The sequence below is a fragment of the Hyla sarda genome, chromosome 1, assembly GCF_029499605.1.
Source record: "Hyla sarda isolate aHylSar1 chromosome 1, aHylSar1.hap1, whole genome shotgun sequence".
In the NCBI taxonomy this organism is placed as follows: domain Eukaryota; kingdom Metazoa; phylum Chordata; class Amphibia; order Anura; family Hylidae; genus Hyla; species Hyla sarda.
The window spans coordinates 411,270,048-411,291,457 of record NC_079189.1 but is presented as its reverse complement, the minus strand read 5'-3'; the positions used below and the strand labels follow the sequence as shown (position 1 = coordinate 411,291,457).

At 41.8% G+C, this 21,410-nt stretch overlaps 1 protein-coding gene across 2 annotated transcripts in view; it reads left to right on the top strand.

Moving 5' to 3' along the window:
* Positions 1-16,148, top strand: part of GAS2L1 (growth arrest specific 2 like 1) — a 34,357-nt gene extending 18,209 nt beyond the window's left edge. For both annotated transcript variants that reach the window (XM_056528721.1, XM_056528720.1), the window contains exons 5-6: positions 2,188-2,434; positions 15,095-16,148. In XM_056528721.1, coding sequence (XP_056384696.1) covers positions 2,188-2,434; positions 15,095-16,148 — 1,301 coding nt within the window. The remainder of the gene's footprint in view (positions 1-2,187; positions 2,435-15,094) is intronic.
* Positions 16,149-21,410: the final 5,262 nt, after the last annotated feature.

The window sequence follows — 21,410 nt, the reverse complement described above, 5'->3', positions numbered from 1 at the left end:
GAATATTCATGAGCCGGGCGGCAGCTCCGCCCAGCTAGAATGATGTGTGGCCGAGTCCCAGATGATAACACCTCCCACTGAGTCCCAAGCCAGGGAATAACAGAAAACTAAAGATATAGATATCTGAAGAACCACTGAACCGTTTTTAACCAGGTAAGGAGCGTTTTAATCAGGATCACCCGCACTACAAGCCTGTGTAACAGGTTTAGTGCAGGTGATTCTGATGACAGATTTCCTTTAACACCAATCAATTGTAGGTATCTGAAAGTGTTCTCTAATTTTGATCAGTGTTCTTTTTCAATGATCTCATTTACATTTTTATTCTGTGCTTTAGAATAAATACAATTTATGAAATAAGCTTAATATGCTGCTTTTTTTTACTCATGTTAGGATATATTCACATAGGACTACACTATGACCTTGACATTTACTAAACTGGGTGTTTTTCTCAAATTTTGATCTCCAGTGTATATGTAGTAATAGACAGCATGTTTTAGGATATAAATGGGTGATTAAAAAAATACAATGTCCATTTGTTTGGGAAGTAATACATATATTTGCATTGGATGATGTGCTCCAGTACTATCAATCTTTGCATGATATAGTTCGCCACATATTTGCAGTTTGTTGTTAGATTAACCAAACTGTAGAACATGAATACCACGTATATATAACCAGATCAAACAGCAATCTGAGGCCTGGAACACATTACGTAAGAAATCTATGATTGACGTATGAGCCAGGAAAAGCTACCAGCATATATACCAAATGTGTCCATAGGGTGTCATTTACTCAATGCATTTTTATACATTAATATAACTCTTTATTTTACTGTATAGCCAACTGCACTTTTCTATGCAGCATCCCACAAAAAGGTTTTGTCTTTTTATTTTGCAAGCAAGGAACTCTATAACATATGAGCATTTGCCAATGTCTGCTAATACAGTGACATATGGAGAAAGGAAAGCTTTTACAAAAGCCTTGAACATGAACAGAGCCTAAATAGGAAAACCTCATACACTAAATAGAGGAAGGGGGGGATGAATGGGAACTAGCTTTATACAATAAATAAGTAAAACTTTATATACAAGGTTTTGACCAATTTGAGTGTTGACAAACTGTTGAAGGGAACCTATCAGCATGAACATGCTACCCAGTCTTTATGCTATTATAGAACATAAGGAGCTAAGCACATTGATTTATAGTTTTGCTGGACAAAACAAACTGTATTAATTATTAATGCAAATTATTCATGGGAAAACTGTTTTTTATTTGCTTTGGATTCCAGTGGGCGGTCCTACTCAGTGACTGGCATTCTTCCCTTCATTAAAGGGATACTCCCGGTGGAAAACAACTTATTTTAAATCAGGGGTCTGAAACTGGTGGCCCTCCAGATGTTGCAAAACTTCAACTCCCAGCATTCCCGACAGCCATTAGCTGCAGCAAATGGCTGTCTGGGCATGTCCAGGCATGCTGGGAGTTGAAGTTTTGCAACATCTGGAGGGCCACCAGTTTGAGACCCCTGTTTTAAATAAACCGGTGCCAGAAAGTTAAACAGATTTGTAAATTACTTAATAAAAAATAAAAATCTTAATCCTTCCAGTAATTATCAGTTGCTGTATACTACACAGGAAGTTCTTTTCTTTTTGAATTTCATTTCTGTCTGACCACTGTGCTCTCTGCTTACACATTTGTCCATAGCAGGAGCAAATCCCCATAGCAAACATATCCTGCTCTGGACAGTTCTTGAGACTCAGACAGGTGTCAGCAGAGAGCACTGTGGTCGGGCAGAAAATACATTTTAAAAGGAGAAAAACTTCCTCTGTAGTATATATATATATAACAGCTGATAAGTACTGGAGGGATTTAGATTTTTTAATAGAAGTAATTTAAAAATCTGTTTAACTTCCTGGCACCAGTTGACTTAAAATAAATAGTTTTCCACTGGAGTACCCCTTTTTAATATGCATAGAGATAGCTGTCAATCACTAAATAGAACCACCCACTGGACAAAAGCACAGAGAGCAGGAATTTCAAGCAGTAAGTTACAAGTTATAATCTGTTTCCACAAAACTATATATCAACCAGCTGCTCCTGATCTATAACATGATAGAGGAAGATTTGGTAGCATTGTCTCGGTGGAAGGTTCACCAGTCTAATTGTAATTTTACTCTTATCCATCCACAGCCCATCGAGCTCCAGCATCCCGCCCAATACCATTTTCTCCACAACGTGCAGCTAACCTTACTCATAACCGCACTTCCAGCCCTTCCCGTGGACGTTATTCTGAAGGCTTGCCCAGAAATCTTCCGAATCTGGAAGCAAACACTCCACAGCGATCCATTCCAGGCCCAACTGCCTCTCTGAACAGCACCTCAAAGACAACAGTGCCTCATAAGGAGCGCCCCGGAATGCCCGGAATTAACTCATTCAGGTATACAGCATTGCTCATATACCTTATTGTGTACATCTCAGCAATAGAGAAGGTCTTCTAGTAAACTTAATCATCATAGTTAAGTGTTCAAGAAGCAGGTTTTTTTAAAGTACCCATATTTTTCGCCCTATAGGACGCACCGGCGTATAAGACGCACCCAATTTATAGGTGCAAAATCTAAAAAAATAAATATTTTGAACCCAATAGTGGTCTTCAACCTGGGAGTTGTAGTTTTGCAACATCTGGAGGTCCGCAAATTGAAGACCACTGCATAGGAGGTAATACTCGCGTGTCCCCGTCGCTCCGGACCCGTCACCGCTGCCCTGGATGTCGCTCCATCGCTGTCCCCGTCGCTCCAAAACGCCTCTGCTGCTGGCCGGGTATCCTTGCTCTCCGTCGCCGCGATCACGTCGTTACGCACGCACGTACGCAACGACGAGGAAGGAGAGCTCCGGCCATACAGGGGATCCCTGAACGGAGAAGACACCAAGGAGGCAGGTAAGGTCCCTCCCGGTGTCCTGTAAGCACTAACCCGGCTATTCAGTCGGGCTGTTCGGGACCACCGCGGTGAAATCGCGGTCCCGAACAGCCCGACTGAACAGCCGGGTTAGTGTCACTTTCCCTTCAGACGCGGCGGTCAGCTTTGATCGCCGCGTCTGAAGGGTTAATACAGGGCATCACCGCGATCGGTGATGTCCTGTATTAGCTGCGGGTCCCGGGCCGTTGATGGCCGCAGGGACCGCCGCGATAGGGGTGTATTCGCCGTATAAGACGCACCGACTTTTCCCCCCCCCCCCCCCCCAGTTTTGGGGAAGAAAAAGTGCGTGTTATACGGCGAAAAATACGGTAATTCTAAGTAATTCATTCTAGATAAGTTCAGCTTTTGGTGGTCATCAATTCTAGGTACATACATGAAATATTGGCAAGCAAAATTGTCATGGCTAAAGGAGGTCCTAAGCATCAGATAATGTAATATGAGTTGATCTCTGATGTAACTTGTTTTTCCCCATACACAGTACATTCACACGTAGCTGAAATTTGCATTGTATGAACAGAAAGTAATTTGGGGAACAATCTGTCTTACATATACTTGCACTGTAAGTAGTGGAAGTACCTATAACTTCGATTAAAACTTGGTATTAACTATATTCTTTTCATGGCAAAAGCTAAAAAATTAGATGACAGAGTAACTTCCTCAAAGAAAACATTCTGGGATTCCCCTAAATCTACAGAGTAAAGATGTTGTAAAACAGTAAAAACCTGAAGTGTTGGTACCACTGACTTGGAACATGTAAAAATTCAAGGACAAATTGGTAGTTCTTCTGCTCTAAACACAGACTTACTGCTTTTTACTTGCATTGTGATGCAGGATATGTTCTTCCCTGAACTGTAGCACTCCTTTCTCTACAATATTATTATATGCTGATTTCCCAGAACGTAGAAGCCCAACCCAATCCATGAAATGGCCCCAGACCATTATTGTTCCTTTTCCTAAACTGTACACGTTCACGCAGGAAGCATCAGGCCAGATCAGATTTGTGTCAGGCTGCCAGATGGTAAAGTATTAGCACTGCAGGGAATTGTGCACCACTTCAGCTGAAGATAGACATTGTAAATGGTGACCTCCTTTTATATGGGGCTATGAAACCCAGAGTATAATCCTCCAGTCAAACAACTTTTTTTCTGCTTTTGCATCTAAAGAGCAAGAAAAGCATTTTATATTCACTACATAGTTTATGTAGCTTGTGACAACATGAGCGCTTCCTAAACTTATTGGATCTCTAGTTGACTGGGCCTGCTACAATAGAAAAGGATGGACTTTGATTAAGTAAATTTAAAGAGATTGTGTTGCCTCTGTTTTATATATTTTTTTCCTACAGACTAGATCCAAATACTGAAACATTTGGCTATTACATTTTTACTTTATTCTAGAGGCAGCCATATTGCCTGAGCTTCTGTTCTGTTAAAGGGGTATTCCAGGAAAAAACTTTTTTTATATATCAACTTGCTCCAAAAAGTTAAACAGATTTGTAAATTACTTCTATTAAAAAAATCTTAATCCTTTCAGTACTTATGAGCTTCTGAAGTTAAGGTTGTTCTTTTCTGTCTAAGTGCTCTCTGACACGTGTCTCTGGGAAATGCCCAGTTTAGAAGCAAATCCCCATGGCAAACCTCTTCTAAACTGGACGGTTCCTGAGACACGTGTCATCAGAGAGCACTTTGACAGGAAAGAACAACCATAACTTCAGAAGCTCATAAGTACTGAAAGGATTAAGATTTTTTAATAGAAGTAATTTACAAATCTAATAGAAAATATATAGGATAAGTGCTGTATGGGACTTGTAGTAGATTAAGATAAAATATAGACAGTGTGTTTTGTAAAATTCCTTGTGAACACTTGTACACTAGTGATCAACCACAACAGTTGTGGTTGATCACTAGTGTACAAGTGTGCACAAGAAATTTTACAAAACACACTGTCCATATTTTATCTTAATCTACTACAAGTCCCATACAGCACTTATCCTATATACCGTATTTTTTGCCCTATAGGACGCACTGGCATATAAGAGGCACCCAATTTTAAAGGTGCAAAATCTAGAAAAAAAAAGATTCTGAACCCAACAGTGGTCTTCAACCTGCAGACCTCCAGATGTTGCAAAACTACAACTCCCAGTATGCTGGGAGTTGCAGTTTTGCAACATCTGAAGGGTCCGCAGGTTGAAGACCACTGGTATAGGAGGTAATACGTGTCCCCGCCGCTCCGGACCCGTCACTGCTGCCCTGGATGTCGCTCCATCGCTGTCGCCGCGTTCACGCTCCGGACGTCTTCTTCCCCGGGATCCACGCTTTCCGTTGCCGTCATCACGTCGCTACGCACGCCGCTCCTATTGGATGACGGGACGGCGTGCGCGACGACGTGATGACGTCAAAGGAGAGTGCCAGCCATGCAGGGGATCCCGGCCCGGAGCAGACACCGAGGAGGCAGGTAAGGTCCCTCCCGGTGTCCTGTAAGCTGTTCGGGATGCCGCGATTTCCGTGGCGGTCCCGAACAGCCCAACTGAGCAGCCGGGTTAGTGTCACTTTCGCTTCAGACTCGGCTGTCAGCTTTGATCGCCGTGTCTGAAGGGTTAATACAGGGCATCATCACGAATGGCCGTTGATGGCCGGAGGGACCGCTGCGATAGGTGTGTATTCACCGTATAAGACGCACCAACTTTTCCCCCGTTTTGGGGAAGAAAAATATATCTTATACGGCGAAAAATACGGTATTTTCTATTAGACTGTTTGTGGATTCTTCCCTATTATAGAGGAGACGGGGACCTCTATTGGAGATAGCAGCTATTTTTGTGCATCTATTTTATAATCACATTTCACATTAGGAGCGCCTGGGTTACCTCTTTTTTTTTCTTTAAAAAAATTTACAAATCTGTTTAACTTTCTGGAGCCAGTTGCTATATAAACAAAAGTTTTTCCCTGGAATATCCCTTTTAAAGGTTTTTCTTGGGCATTATCCAGTGATACCCTGACATGAAAGCCATGTCTCTGGTCTCTGGCACACATGCAGTGAATGGGGACAGAAGCAGATGGCTGAATTCTCTGTGGTGGTGGTGACACTGGATTACTGCAGTTTAGCTCTTATTGAAGTGAATAGGAGCTGAGCTGCAGTAACCTAGTGCCACCACTGCACCATAACCAGTACATGGCTTTTGGTCCTGTTCATTGTCTCGGTCCCTGAGCCACAGCTCACCCAAATAGCTGATCTGGGAAGTTTGCTTAGTGTCCATACACCATTGATCATAAGGATAAGCCATTCATTTATAATGCTCAGAAAACCTATTTGAAAGTATTTACAGAGGAGATTTTCAGCAGCCACATGGACTGGAACTGATCCTATTGACTTCTTTTGAAGAGGCATGCTCTGTGAACTGAGGTCACTGTCCATAGAGATAGAAGGGAGCTGTGGCTATCGCCTAATGTAAATGACCTGATCCCATCTTATCTATCTATGTCAGGCTTACAGTGAATTGTAAGTAGGACACTGCTGAAAAGCTTTCTCTATACAGTCAGCTTATGTCTAAACCTATGGGCCAGAATAAAAACTTCAGGATTATTTAAAATTGGAAACCTCATTAAAATATACTTAACATAAAAATATGATTTAAATGATATGTCATATTGTGATGACACATTCTCTGTAATGGAATATTGTGCCACAGTTCCACATTAAGTCATTATGACATATTTTTCATTCGCCCATACATTTTGCAAAATATTTCAGTTAGGGATCGACCGATTATCGGTATGGCCGATATTATCGGCCAATAATCATGATTTTGGGCATTATCGGTATCGGCAATTATCTTGCCGATAAGCCGATAATGCCCCGCCCCCCGCACTGCCCGCACCGCGACCGCCACCCCCTCGACCCACCGCACCTCCGACGCACCGCACCGCGTTGCACCCCCCACCGTGATGCTAGGCGGTATACCGGTATGGATTTTTTCCCATACCGCTATACCGGTCGGGCCCCTCCCCCACCCTCCGAGTGAATAAAAAGATTAAACTTACCCGTAATGCGGGTGGTCCAGGCCATCCTTCCTTCATGTAGTGTCCGGGGGCGTTCCGGGTGGAGGGTGGTCCGGTCCGGGCAGTCCTTCTTCTCCCACGGTCTTCTTCTCCACTACGGGCAGGCTCCGGCCTAGTACGCTGCATAGACGCCGCTACGCCGTGACGTCAGGTGCGTCGCTGCGCACGGGCGTCACTGCGCAGCGACGTCTATGCAGCGTACTAGGCCGGAGCCTGCCCGGAGTGGAGAAGAGGCCCACCGGAGAAGGACAGCCCGGACCGGACCACCCTCCACCTGGAACGCCCCCGGACACTACAGGAACGATGGATGGCCCGGAGCACCCTGGCAGGTAGGGGAGAGAAGCGGGTGGTGGCGGCGGCCTATGGCCCCGCAAAAGCCACTGCAGATCATTGAATTAAAGCGCCCGCTTTAAATCAATGATCTGCAGCGGTGTCGCAGGGGGTTAAATAGCCGATAACTTATACCGGAATATCGGTATAAGTTATCGGCTATCGGCCCTAACCTGCACCGATTATCGGTATCAGCCCTAAAAAACCGATATCGGTCGATCCCTAATTTCAGTAACGTTTATAGAACTGCTATGTACAGTATATTGGCTATAATAAATCCCTGCTATTCTCTCTGTGCCAGATTGTAGCAAATACTGCCAAGTTTAAAGGGTTTTTAGCTGACGAAGATGGATAAGCAATGGTATTAAAATCAGTTAAAAAAAAAAAAAAAGCTTTAATTTTCAAAAGTGAATGAAACGGTCCATTGCAGCCATGGTTATGCAGTCCTGGATTTAGAGGATTTAATCTGTGATGGATCATTACAGCTTCACATACAGCTTCCTCCCTTCCCAGTGTATCTGCGTGTGACTATTGGCATCTCTAAAAGAGCACCATGCCTTGCTTTTATTCATTTTCATATCCAGAAAATAGGGTTGACGTAAGTCTTCCCCCCCCCAATACATAACCATTAGAAATATATGTTGGCCAAACCTGACTATTTTGGTAGGACTAACCTACCAATCATGTGTATGGGAGGCAGAACATGAGAGCCTGGCCTAGCCAAGCATTCCTGGGTATTAGGGGACCAATGGGGTAGCCTTTGGCTATCAGGGCAGGCTGGGAGTTGTAGTTTTGCAACAGCTGGAGGCACACCAGTTAAAAAAAACAAAACCCTGTCCTAGCCCCAATTGAATCAAGCCAAAGCTGTGCTTTGTACAAAATGACCTGAGAATGAAAACAAGAAGCTCATAATTGCACAGCAAATGCATGGGTCCCTTCTGTAGATAAAGGGTTAGCAGATTGTCTAGATTATTTCAGGGATTGCTGTTACATATTTTGCAAGTGGTGGTTTACTTGTAGTGATCCTGTAATACTAAATAATCACCAGTATGCAGTAAAAGGGATACTGGACCCCCTATAAAGTAGTCCCCGCATTAATATCAAAAACAATCTCTATTGAGGAAATGCATAAATCATAAAATTTAACTTTTATTAGACTAGTTAAAATGGAGCTTGGACCAAATACACAAATAGATAATTGTGATAGTAGTGATAGACGTGCTGATCAAACAAGGGTGAAGATTAAGCACAGTTGTGAAAATGGGTACAGGTATGTGTGGGGATAGTCAGTGAGTGTGGGCCGTCAAGGATGTAATCCTATTTCTAAACTCACCCTATATCTCACCCTAGACCTCCCTTCTTGGCAAGTGTTGCATCGCCCTTAGAAGAGCGGCCGCACACAGGAACCTGACCCTAGAATTTCCTTTATATACCCCTAGATTCCCTACGCGTTTCTTCTGCTTGTGTCAGTAGAGTCCTCAGGGGAAACAATTGGACATATTATAGCTTGAGATATCCAAAAGAAGAATCAAAACATGAATCAATAAATACATATGGAATTGAATCCACACAGGTATCAATTAGGTCCAATGAAAAGTTGCGGATGCACTATTCCACATGGGTGCATCATACGCAAAAAAATTTTGTTACCACTGTTACACAGACCGTGATATTATAACAAAAACCAAAGAAACATAGTGATCTCTCCTAGTGTCAACCTATTTCTAAATATGCCCTTGGTGATGGGACATTGCAGTCTATTTTTCACATGCACAAGAAAATTATTGTTAGACACTAATTTAATCATTCAAATACTCCCCAAGGTACTCACGATACCCAACATTTCAGGGTCCGTGTACCCATGGTATAGGGGGACTTGAATATCCGATCGGGCTGATGTTACCTAAGATAAACAAACAATGTGGGTGCAAACACATTAGTCCCAAATACAAAGATTAACCCCATTGCTGTTAACAAGACCAACTATTCCAATTCAGAAGACTATTACCTTATGCCTGGTCTGGAGATAGGACTCAGTGAGCACTGTGGTGCTCCCGGTGGAGAGATCACCGCTCTAGCCTGCTCAATGGTAGCGGGCTGAGCGGTAACTACTCGGAGACTCGCTCCGAGTTAAATGGCGTGCGGCGTCTGACGTCACATCCGGGTTGGAGGATCAGGTGCCGCGCTCCAGCTGCCGCGTCATAGCTGGGCGCGGTTAACTCCCGTGGGTAGTTACGCCCACGGGAGTTGCTGTTCCTCCGTCCTATTAACCCGTATAAGTGCCGGTTACTATACAAAGAACAGGTATGTATATACAAACATATGCAGGGTCATCCCTGATTGAATTATAGATCAAGCACACTGGCAAGCGGGATAGGAGAATACATCATGATGCGGGTAGGATCCATGTCCTTGTGTGTGTGTGTGTGTGTGTGTATGTGTGTATAATATATATATATATAATATTATACACACACACACACACACACACACAAGGACATGGATCCTACCCGCATCATGATGTATTATATATATCCCGGTGTGTGTGTGTGTATAAAGGCTATTGTTGCCGAAACGTTTTATTTTTGGGGTGAATAAAGAAACCAGCTTATGAAGGCTATTGATAAAGGCTATTGTTGCCGAAACGTTTTATTTTTGGGGTGAATAAAGAAACCAGCTTATGAAGATCCTAGACCTATTGGTGCTGTGATTCCTGGACTTTGCACACATTAACACCAGGCTGGCTGCCTGGGTGTTTCACATGCACGAAGGTTGGTCCCCGGTGCTGTCTCACACATATATATACATATACATATATATACATATATATATATACATACATATGTACATATATTGTATATATATGTATATATATATGTGTATATATATACACACACACACACATACACACACACCGGGATATATATAATACATCATGATGCGGGTAGGATCCATGTCCTTGTGTGTGTGTGTGTGTGTATAATAATATATATATATATATATATATATATATATAATATATTATACACACACACACAAGGACATGGATCCTACCCGCATCATGATGTATTATATATATCCCGGTATGTGTGTATATATATATATATATATATATATATATATATATATATATATATATTCTCTCCCCCTGCCTTTCCTGGGGTCTAGAGCCCTGCTGCTGCCGCTTCTCTCCTGCTGGCTATCGGCGCCACTGCCCGTTCTCTCCCCCTGACTATCGGTGCCGGCGCCAATAGCCAGGGGGAGAGAAGCGGCGCCGGCAATGGGGCCGCTGCCCTGTTGCCTCCCCCATCCCCGGTTGCATAATTACCTGTTGCCGGGGGCGGGTCCGCACTGCTTCAGACCTCCGGTGTGTGCCCCCTGCGTCGTTGCTATGCGCTGCACGGCGCGGCGCAATGACGTCACTCGTCATTACGTCGCACCGTGCAGCGCATAGCAACGACGCATGGGACACACACCGGAGGCCTGAAGCAGCGCGTACCCGACCCCGGCAACAGGTAATTATGCAACCGGGGATGGGGGGGCAGCGGCGCCGGCAATGTGTGCCGCTGCCCCTTCTCTCCCCCTGTCTGTCGGCGCCGCTGGCGCTGCTTCTCTCCCCTGGCACTGATAGTCAGGGGGAGAGAACGGGCAGCGGCACCGATAGCCCAGGGCAGGCAGGGGCAGAGAAGCCGTCAGCGCTGGCGGTCTCTGCACCTGCAAAGCCGCTGCAGTTCATTGATTTAAAGCGCCCGCTTTAAATCATTGAACTGCATCGGCTTATCGGCGTATAACATGCAGGTAGACTTTAGGCTAAAAATGTTCTCCTAAAAAGTGCGTGTTATACGCCGATAAATACGGGGTGTGTGTGTGTGTGTGTGTGTGTGTGTGTATGTATATGTGTGTGTGTCTATATATAATATATATATATATATATATATATATATATATATATATATATATATATATATATATATATATATATATATATATATATATATATATATATATATGTGTGTGTATATATATATATATATATATATATATATGTGTGTGTGTATATATATATATATATATATGTGTGTGTATATATATATATATATATATATGTGTGTGTATATATATATATATATATTATTATATATAATATTATTATATATGTGTATATATAATATATAACATGAACCAGTGCAGCACTCCACAATTGTGGATTTATTCCATCAGAAAATGTGACAAAGCAGCAACGTTTCGATCCTCTCCAGGATCTATCCTTTGGATAGGGGATAAAATGTTTTTTTGCCTGGAATACCCATTTTAAGGCTTGTATGCCTATTGTCAGGCATAAAGAAAACAAAAGTTGAAAACTTTTAACGCAGTGTGAGCTCTGTATAAAAGAGGTGTGGTTTAAGTGTAGTGAGTTTTAAGACCCGTTTACAGTAGTTTTTAAAAAACATCCACAAAGAATGCTACAGCACTCGCCAATCCAGAAAGTAGATTTAGTGTAAACGCAGGTAAGGACATCAGGCAACAATTGTTTTACTACACTGGTAGGTTCATCATGGCCATGGATAGTGAGGTGGAGAAGAATGATAAACTCACCCCATAGTATTTCATCTTCATTTTTGTCAGTATTTTTTTTACCAGTTGGTACAAAATATTGAAAAAGGTACCGCTCCACTGTTTTTATTTTAGTTTTATTTTTTTCTTGTTGGTTCGACTCCTGGTATTGGCTCAGAAATACTGACCAGAATATTATGAGGAAGAATTATCAAAACCTGTCCAGAGGAAAAGTTGCTGAGTTGGCCATAGCAACCAATCAGCTTACTACTTTCATTTTTGAAAAGGTCTCTGAAAAATGAAAGAAGTGATCAGATTGGTTGCTATGGGCAACTCAGTAACTTTTCCTCTGTACAGGTTGATACATCTCACCCTATGCGAAACCATAGTCTAATAGTGATCAATTGTATACCAGCTGGTGAATATTATAAAAGCAGGCTTAATTACTTACTAAAAAACTTGCAATAAAGAATGTTTCCTTGTTGCTCTGTCCTTTTGAAGTTATAAAATATTTTGTATGTAGTTCAGTATAATGGTTTTCTGTATTTTAGGTTTAGTGGTCGTACCCGTTCTTTCAAGTCATAGTAGTGATTACATGGTATATCTTTGTATTAATTGTTTTTACAGTTTCTGCTTTCTTCTAGATAAAGTAAAATTCTTTAACCCAGAAGACAAAAATAGGGGGAAAAAATAATTTAGACATCCTTATTTCATATGCCTTATTGTGATACATGTACCAGAGAGGGGTGGGGGTTCTCCTCTCTATTAAAGGGGTTCTCTGGTGCTTAGACATCCAAAGGATAGGGGATAAGCAGGGGACCCCCGGGATCTTGCACGCGGCACCCCGTTTGTAATCAGTCCCCGGAGCGTGTTTGCTCCGGGTCTGATTACCGGTGACCACACGGCCGGCGGTGTGTGACGTCACGCCTCCGCCCCTCAATGCAAGCCTACGGGAGGGGGTGTGATAGCTGTCAGGACCCCTCCCGTAGGCTTGCATTGAGGGGCGGAGCGTGACGTCACACGGGGGTGGAGGCGTGACATCACACACCGCCGGCCGTGTGGTCGCTGGTAATCAGACCCGGAGCAAACACGCTCCGGGGACTGATTACAAACGGGGTGCCGTGTGCAAGATGCCGGGGGTCCCCAGCGGCGGGACTCCCGCGATCAGGCATCTTATCCCCTATCCTTTGGATAGGGGATAAGATGTCTAAGCACCGGAGAACTCCTTTAATTAGGTGTGATACCCACCACAAAACAGCCTCTGTCTCTCTGAAGGACCTTGCACCTTTTTTCCAGCCCCTACTAGTAAGCATCACTGTTCCCACAAGAAGTAAAATCTCAGTAAAGCACATTTTCCTAGCCATTCTAGGTTTTATCTACAAGGTGCTGGGTTAAAGAAAACTTACTTTAGCTGTGTTTCTATTTAGGGCCTCGCAGAGTGTGACACTCCCCTCTCTCTCTCTTTTAAATATTTAATTGTTTGTGTTGTGCACACAAGAATTAAATCAGTTTTCTATAGTCGATTTGTGCTTATTGGTGCATAAAATGCATTGTAGAAGTTTTCAGACCCTTCGACTTTCAGGTTTTGTTATGTTGCTGACTAGTGCTTAAAATTAAAAATAAAGTTTTCCCCCATTAGGTTATGTTCACACGGTGGAATTTTCGTGCATTTCCATCTACAAGACAGTGCTTTTCTCAGTAATCCTTGCACCCACCGGAACATTCATATGTACGGAATGCACAAGACCTAAATCTGCACTCAATATCCCATAATGACAAAGTGAAAATGAAATTTTAGAAATATTTGCAAACTTATGTCCACGCAAATATTTTCCTTTTTAATAAGTATTGAGACCCTTTTTCAATGACAGAAGTTTAGCTCTGGGGGCCTCCCATTTCTGTACCTTGATTGGAGTCACCTGTGGTAAATTCAGCTGACTGGAGATGATTGGGAAGCACACACCCCACTCCATATAAGGTCTAACAGCTGAGCTCGAGAGTTAGAAAGAACTGCCTGTAGAGCTCTGAGAAGGAATTGTGTGAAGACAAAGATCTGGAGAAGGGTACAAACAAACCAAAACAATTTCTGCTGCACTGAAAGTTCCTGAGAGCATCCCACCAAAGTATTCAGGGAGGAGGGACTTGAAAAGAGAGGTGACAAAGTACTCAATGGTCACCTGGCTGAGCTCCAAAGATATCCTGTGCATATTGGTCAAACTTCCAGAAGGTAAAATTTTACTGCAGCACTCCACCAGTGCCCAAAAATCTCTTTTCAATAAGGCACATTAAAGCAAGTCTGGAATTTGCACCGGAAACTCCTAAACAAGATTCTCTGCTTGGATTAAACCAAAATTGAATTTTTGTTTATATTCTCATGTCATGTCAGGAGGAAACCAGTCAGCAGCTCATCACCTTCACCAATACCATCCCTACAGTGAAGCATGGTGGTGACTGCATCAAGTTGCAGGGGTGACTGGAGAAAAGCTGAATGGAGCGAAGTGCAGAGATATTCTTCATGACAACCTGATCCTTCCAACAAGACAAAGACCCTAAGCACACAGCTAAGACAACACAGGAGTGTCTTAGGGACACTCTTATTTCCTTGAGTGGTCCAGTCAGAGCTGTGACTTGAACATCTTTTGGAGAGACGTGAAAATTGCTGTCCAAGAACTTTCCCCATCCAAACTCGCATGCCTTGAGAGGATCTGCAGAGAAGAATGGCATAATATCCCTAGATCCAGGTGTGCTTCATACCCAAGAAGACTGGAGGCTGTAATCACTGTCAAAGGTGCTTTAAGTACTCAGTAAAGGGTATGAATACTTATGTCCATGCAAACATGTAGTTTTTCCTTATAAACAAATTTGCTAAAAATTTCTATCATTCTGTTTATGGGGCATTGAGTGCAAATTAATGAAGCAATACTTGAATTTTGATGAATTTAGCAAAAGGCCACAACGTAACAAAACGTGAAAAAAAAAAAAAGTAAAGGGAGCTGAAGACTTTCCAGATGCCCTGTATCTAGTATTACTTTACAGTAATATTAACTCTATACCCTTTTTTTATTTTTTTTGTGTCTTCATAATGTTCACTTATTCCTCCTTTTTTCTTTTACATTTTAGTTTTCTATTTATATTAAACTAAATTTTACCCTTTTGTTTAATCCCTTTTATTTTTTCCTCTGCTAGGCCTCCTCGCCCCCGGAGATATTCTGGTGACAGTGACTCTTCTGCCTCATCTGTTCAGAGCGCCCCTGCTGGTAGAAAATCAGTTGATGTTTTGAGACCAGGACTTCGCTCTTCTATAGCACGCAGCCAGTCACAGGATAGAGGCCCTGTACCAAGGCGATCTCAGCCATCCCAGCCGGTTATGCCTGAACGTGGCAGAGTTCAAGGTCCTACAGGTCCTACTCGACGGGCCCGAAGTCAAGGGCCTCCAGCTAACAAAAAAACTGTTTTGGTTATTACACGAGATAAAGAGGGGCAACATTCATGGACAACTCCTGCAAACTCTAAGCTTCCTAATAGTCGCACTCAAACAGAACCTCCCAAATCTCATGCACGAAGACAGCTGGGATATGCACCTGCACCTTTGGATGTTCGTCATGAACAACAGATTTATCGCAGTCTTGAGAAAGAGTTCTTGGAAAATTCACGACTTCTGGGGGCATCGGAAAACACTGGGGGAACACAAGCAGCTTCCCTGTTGCTTAGTCCACCTTCGAATGAGCCAGCTGTTGTAGACTCTGCGTACTGTTCCTCTAGTTCATCCTCTTCCTCACTCAACTTCTACATTGCTGGAGGAGGAAGGGAACAGAGCACAGATGGAAATACTGCAACACTTTCTACATCTACATGGAGAAGGCTTCCAGCTCTGTCTAGCTCTTCAGATGATAGTTCCTGCCCACCTGCGGCTGAAGACCTCCAGGAGGAGGCTGAGCCAGAGGAGAACTCTGTGGTCCAGGAGGGAGATGCAAAGTCCAGCGAAGTGGTGATGAGACCCAAGAAAACATTAAAGCGACCAGATCGAATCCCTTCTATTTATAAACTTAAACTACGCCCAAAGATCCGACCACGAGCAGATACCCAGCCAGATAAGTCACCGTCTCGCATACCCACACCACTTCACTACAAAACTGCAAGTTCTCCACCTAAATCTGCACCTACCCATCGTTCTTGGAGATCTTTACAAGCCATTTTCTTCTCTGATTCTGGAGTTCAAGCAGATAATTCATGTGGGTGAGCAAGGTATGACAATGGATTATTACCCTGATTTATGAAGCTATGTGGACTTCTGAAGAAGGCATGTGATGTCATAAATCCATATCAAAGACGACACTTCAGTATGCAGAAGAACGGCTGTACAGTCTGTTTTGCTCACTCTTAGATTATCATTATAGAATATTGCAGCATGTTCATTTTCAGGTGGCTGTTAGCATACAGCTATACTGAGCATTTGCACGGCAGGGAAAGGGTGTAAAATATATTATTACAACCCTACAACTTCCTACCAGGTGACCGGAGAGTCTATACTTATTCTTTTAAGTTTGATATTTCGATCAGTTTAACACGAAAATATTTTAAAGAGTAAACCAAGTTTTTATATGTTGGAGTTATGATGTATAGTTTTTAATTTTATTCATTTTAGATGTGGTACTGTACAGTAACACAGACTAATATGTCAGGGGGCCTACAATCCTACTAGTCATGGTTTCCTTCTCAGGACAATATAACTGGCTGTTTTGCACCTGCTCATCCATTGGTAATTTTCTTAACATAGTCTAGCAAGTGACTTGCTCAATTGTTTTTTACTTTACTGACACTGTGTTATAGCACTAACCTTTTAAGCATGGACATTTTTTTTGACAGGATCTGATTATGTTTAAAGGGTTTTCCCTTTAAAAAAAAACTATTTTATTATACCCTATTGGGGAATTCTGAGATCGTAGTAGACAGGCATGATCAGTTCAGGATCCTTATCACCTGCATTACACAAACAGCCCATTCATATGAATAGTCACTGCGTAATGCTTCCTGATCACTGTGGTGGCGCAACAGAGTAACCAAACTTTTACTGCCAGTTTACCTACAGATTACATGTGGCCCCTAGGGGTTCTGACAGGGGGACAACTGTGAGCAGCTTATTGTCAAGGGATACTTCTAACCATTAGGTATTGTCCAAAGTTGAGAACCCCCTCCTAGATGCTACAACAGGAACAACTGGATTGATCAGCAAAACCATACATTCTCCTTTATAAAAACTGTTCCAAGGTTGTGTTCACGTATTTCATTTTTACCACAATTTTCCAAAATTGTGTCATGATTCCATAAATGGCTGTAAAATGGATCATTTTTAGAGCGCTTTCGGTTGTTTGTGGTAAAAATGCTACGCGTTAACACAGACTGAACGGAAAGTGTTAGGGCCCATTCACTCTGCGTATTTTACAAGCAGAATTCTGCTCCAGAAGTCCTGCTACGGAAAATCCAGTGCAGCTGCCTTCCATTGTTTTCAATGGGATTCTGCTGCATCATTCAAACTATGGAATTTTTACAGCAGACACCCTGCTGCGGAAATTCCAGGGCCCCAGCCAAAAGGATGAATATGTTCCGGTGCCTGCTGCCCACAGAGTCTTTGTCCGCAAGTTATCTGAGCGGATATTCTGTAGTGTGAATGAACCCTTACTGTGTATAGCAAGTAGTCAAATTACTTGTTTTAGTTTTTAACCTCTTAGCACCATCTGGTTTACATTTTTAAGGCAAAAGGCGCAAGGAAGTATACAGAGCCTGTTCCAGACACAGCTGGTGTCAGTTGTTTAACCTCTTAGTGACCTATGTATCTAAATTATTAAACAGAAGGAGGGTACTAGGTCACCTGATTGCCACTCCCATTCCCCTGTAGCGCAGTCTAGTTGGGTGCTGGCACTGGGTTGTCATGGCAACCGGATACCTAATGAAGGCCCCCTGGTATGCCATCATAGTACTCCTGTTAGGCCATCCCAGAGGCAGGGGATGCCATAAGGCCCAATACATGGCGAAAGTATAACAGGAATGGGTATATTGGAATATTCTTATGGTAAATCCCCTTGTAGGAGTAAATAAAACAAAAAATTTTAATATTTTGAACCAGTCAATCTAATGTGTTGCTTTGTGCGACACCTACACTCTTTGTTAAAAATAGATGTTTAAGGTGTATTCTGGTTTTCGTGTATTAAGCTTAATCATTGTTTGATGAAACCTTAAGCAATTTCAAAGAACTCTTTGAAAGATACTGGGGGACATTTATCAAAGCAATTAGTAGGTTGTTTTTGTTTTGTTTTTTTGCTTAAAATTGTCGCAAAAAAGTCTGACTCTTTGTGCAGTGCCCTAAGCAAAAAAAAAAAAAGTTTCTTACCAAAGCAAAAAGTGATTTTTGACTTTGCAGTGGTCAGAGATTTATCAAGTGCGAAATTCGCAAAAATGTCTCATCGCATGAAAAACCTACTAAATTAACTCCAACTCAGACATGGAGCAGAGAAAACCACTACCAAAGCAAAAAAAAAATTGCTTACGTGAAAGAAATTTATCAACAGGCTGAAACCAGTTGACTAAGTCGCAAAAAATTTGAAGGGAAAAAATAACTAAAAAAAAATACATAAGCAAACATTGATAAATGTCCCCCATTATTATTTTAAAACCTGCCCCTGTGTGGTCATCACATGACCGGGATAGATTGTCATCTTCGTTAACAAAGGTTCTCAAAATGTATTACATCCAGAGAATAAAAATATGTCCCAGTCATGTGATGATCATATAGACAAACGCTGGAATCCAACATGCCGGTTTTTTTTTTTAAGTCAAGGAGAGGGCTGGGTCCAAATGGAAGGAAAAAGTATAAAAGAGACAAACTTCTCTCTCCTATATCCAGTCTTGGGGTTTGTACAAAATACTGCATCAAAAACAGACTGGAAACAAACTACATGCGGGATTCCTTAGTTCCCTGATAACTGGACTGTGACCAGCCATGTGCCTGTGTGGTTATCACATCTCGTCCTTTATAGATAATGAAAGTTCAGAGACTACATTAATAACAGATATTGACCAAATGTATTTAAGAAAATGTTAGAATTTTTCATTATACTATGCATAAACTTTTCTCTCTAAAACCAGAATACCACTTAGGTGGGATTAACACAAGTATAATACATACGTGAATCCTGGGTATGACCATGGATGGCTCTGACCTATACAGCTGCTGGTTCAGTTCACCAGACCTGTGGTCAGTCCAGGATTTGTGGCCATAGTATGGATGCAAAAAAGTTTGCCACCGGAGTACCCCTTTTAAGTTTTTGTTTTTTGTTTTTTCTTCTGAGGTTTTTGGTTAGTAGTATTAATCAGCATAGATTTTTTTTCCCCCTAATGCAATAACTAAGAATGGGTTTAAAGTGTTCTGTTAGCTGAGATCTGCTGAAGCTAATCTGAACACTGACTTATCTGTAGTCATTAAGCTTCTTGTGCCTCTACCCCCCAGAACATCACGTGTTCAGAGTCTAGTAGTGAAGAATTTGTCTACGTTTCCTCCATTGGATAGCTGAATGAAATGCTAGTCTGTATGTATGTCATTTTGTTACAATTCTCATAAATTGGCAAGTTTGGATAACCTTGCTCTGCATGGGCACATTAGGTTTCATTGACTATATATACTATATTTTGGCTTACACTGACAGCAATCTCATGACAGATATTGCAGTTTTATCGGGGAATTATCTTGGCCCCCCCCTTGAGTAAGAAAGAACAGGGTTTTATTTAGCAGTTCAAGATGGTCATACATACAGTATAGGATTAGAAGAAAATGCTGCCTCGATTTCCTTTTTGTGCATACATACAGTATATTCATGCAGTATCAAACATGTATGCAAATAATAGATAACAGATGTTTCCTCATCGCTTATGGTAGCCATGGTGGGTCTGATCTTCCCATGGATATAGCCATTTGAAACGCCCCAAGAGGGGTTTTCAGCCGTTTCTTTTTATAGATAAAAATATGAGATACATTTGTAGAGTGGTGATAAGATATAGAAAGTTTGGGTAACTTTATTTTTTTAAGGCTTAGGTGAAGTACATGCAGAAAGGACTTGTAATTTTGTACGCGCTAACAGATTGGATTGTGTACCACAGAGGCCAGCTTCATGCTGTTTGTGGGCATAGTGGAGTACACTTTTCAGCACAGTTGTTGCAAAAGTATACTAATATATTTATAAGCCAAACCTATGTTGAAAAGACACTCATTTGACATGTGTTTCTAATAAACTTCTATGATCACGGAAGACGTTTGCATCAGGAGAATTTTCCTGTGTATATGCAAAAAGTACAGCTCAAACCTGGAGTGAACCTGACCTTGTGGTTGACATAATGAGAGAATGTAGCACTTGAAAGAGAATGTATTTGGAGCAATAAGGGAAAGGGATATGGGATGGGATTTTATTTGATACATGGGGTCTGTAGAATATGTTTTAAAAATGAACTAAGTGTACTTAAAAGCAAGTATTGGAAAAAAAATTCTGGTCATTCAAGGTACGAATCATCTTTTTTAAATGGTTATCCAAGAATAGATAAACAAAACAGTATTTTTACAAAATCAGCACCGAACCTATCTTTAGGTTGTGTGTGGTATTACAACTTGGCTTCTTTAAATAGGCACTGTCGTATACAAAAAACTTTTGCAGCGGAATCTTCCTGCCGTACGGAAATTCCGAGGTGTGAACATAGCCTCACTGGTATAAATTAGCTATATTTTTTTTTAATTCTGGATAACCCCTTTAACTTGACTGAAGTTCTGTTTCAACTAATGCTACCAAAGGTCTTCCTTCTGGTCAGCGCTCATGAGCTCTGCTGCATTCCCATTGAACTGGGGTGTTTGGCTCCTGAAGACGTCCCTGGCCTTTGTCTTTTCCTATAATAACAAAGTACAGATTTTATGTTTGTCAGACAGACTTTGACATTGTCACAATCCAAGAGTATAGCCATAATGTGCACTCTGCTTCAGAAGCAGCCTTATCTATCACAGATGCAGCAAACCAATGCTAAGTAAAGGTTCAGGGTGGAGTTAGGTAAAATTCAGTTTGGAATAAAATGTCTATTTATGCAATATTTTATCATTTTACTCAGCTTCAAAGCAATCACTGTTTATATTCACATGTAGAGATTCAATGCATGTGATGTTTATTTTATTGTAAAGACTCTCATAGAGATGTCAACAGATGTGGTTTTGGTGGCCAAGAGGAGGACATATAACGCTATTCAACAGTTTACCACCTGACAATGTGTATGTTACCAACATGTACAATCGCCTTTAATTCCTGCTATGTGGACTTTATTGCGCAGTGGATATACATGTCCATTCAGTCAGTGGCGCGCACTAACCCTATGTTGCTCTGACCTATATAACCATGGCACCTGTTGGCCAGCTTGAAACTGACAGGAAATCCTAACCAATAAGTGTTCCTTCTGATAAACTAAGCCATTCAAT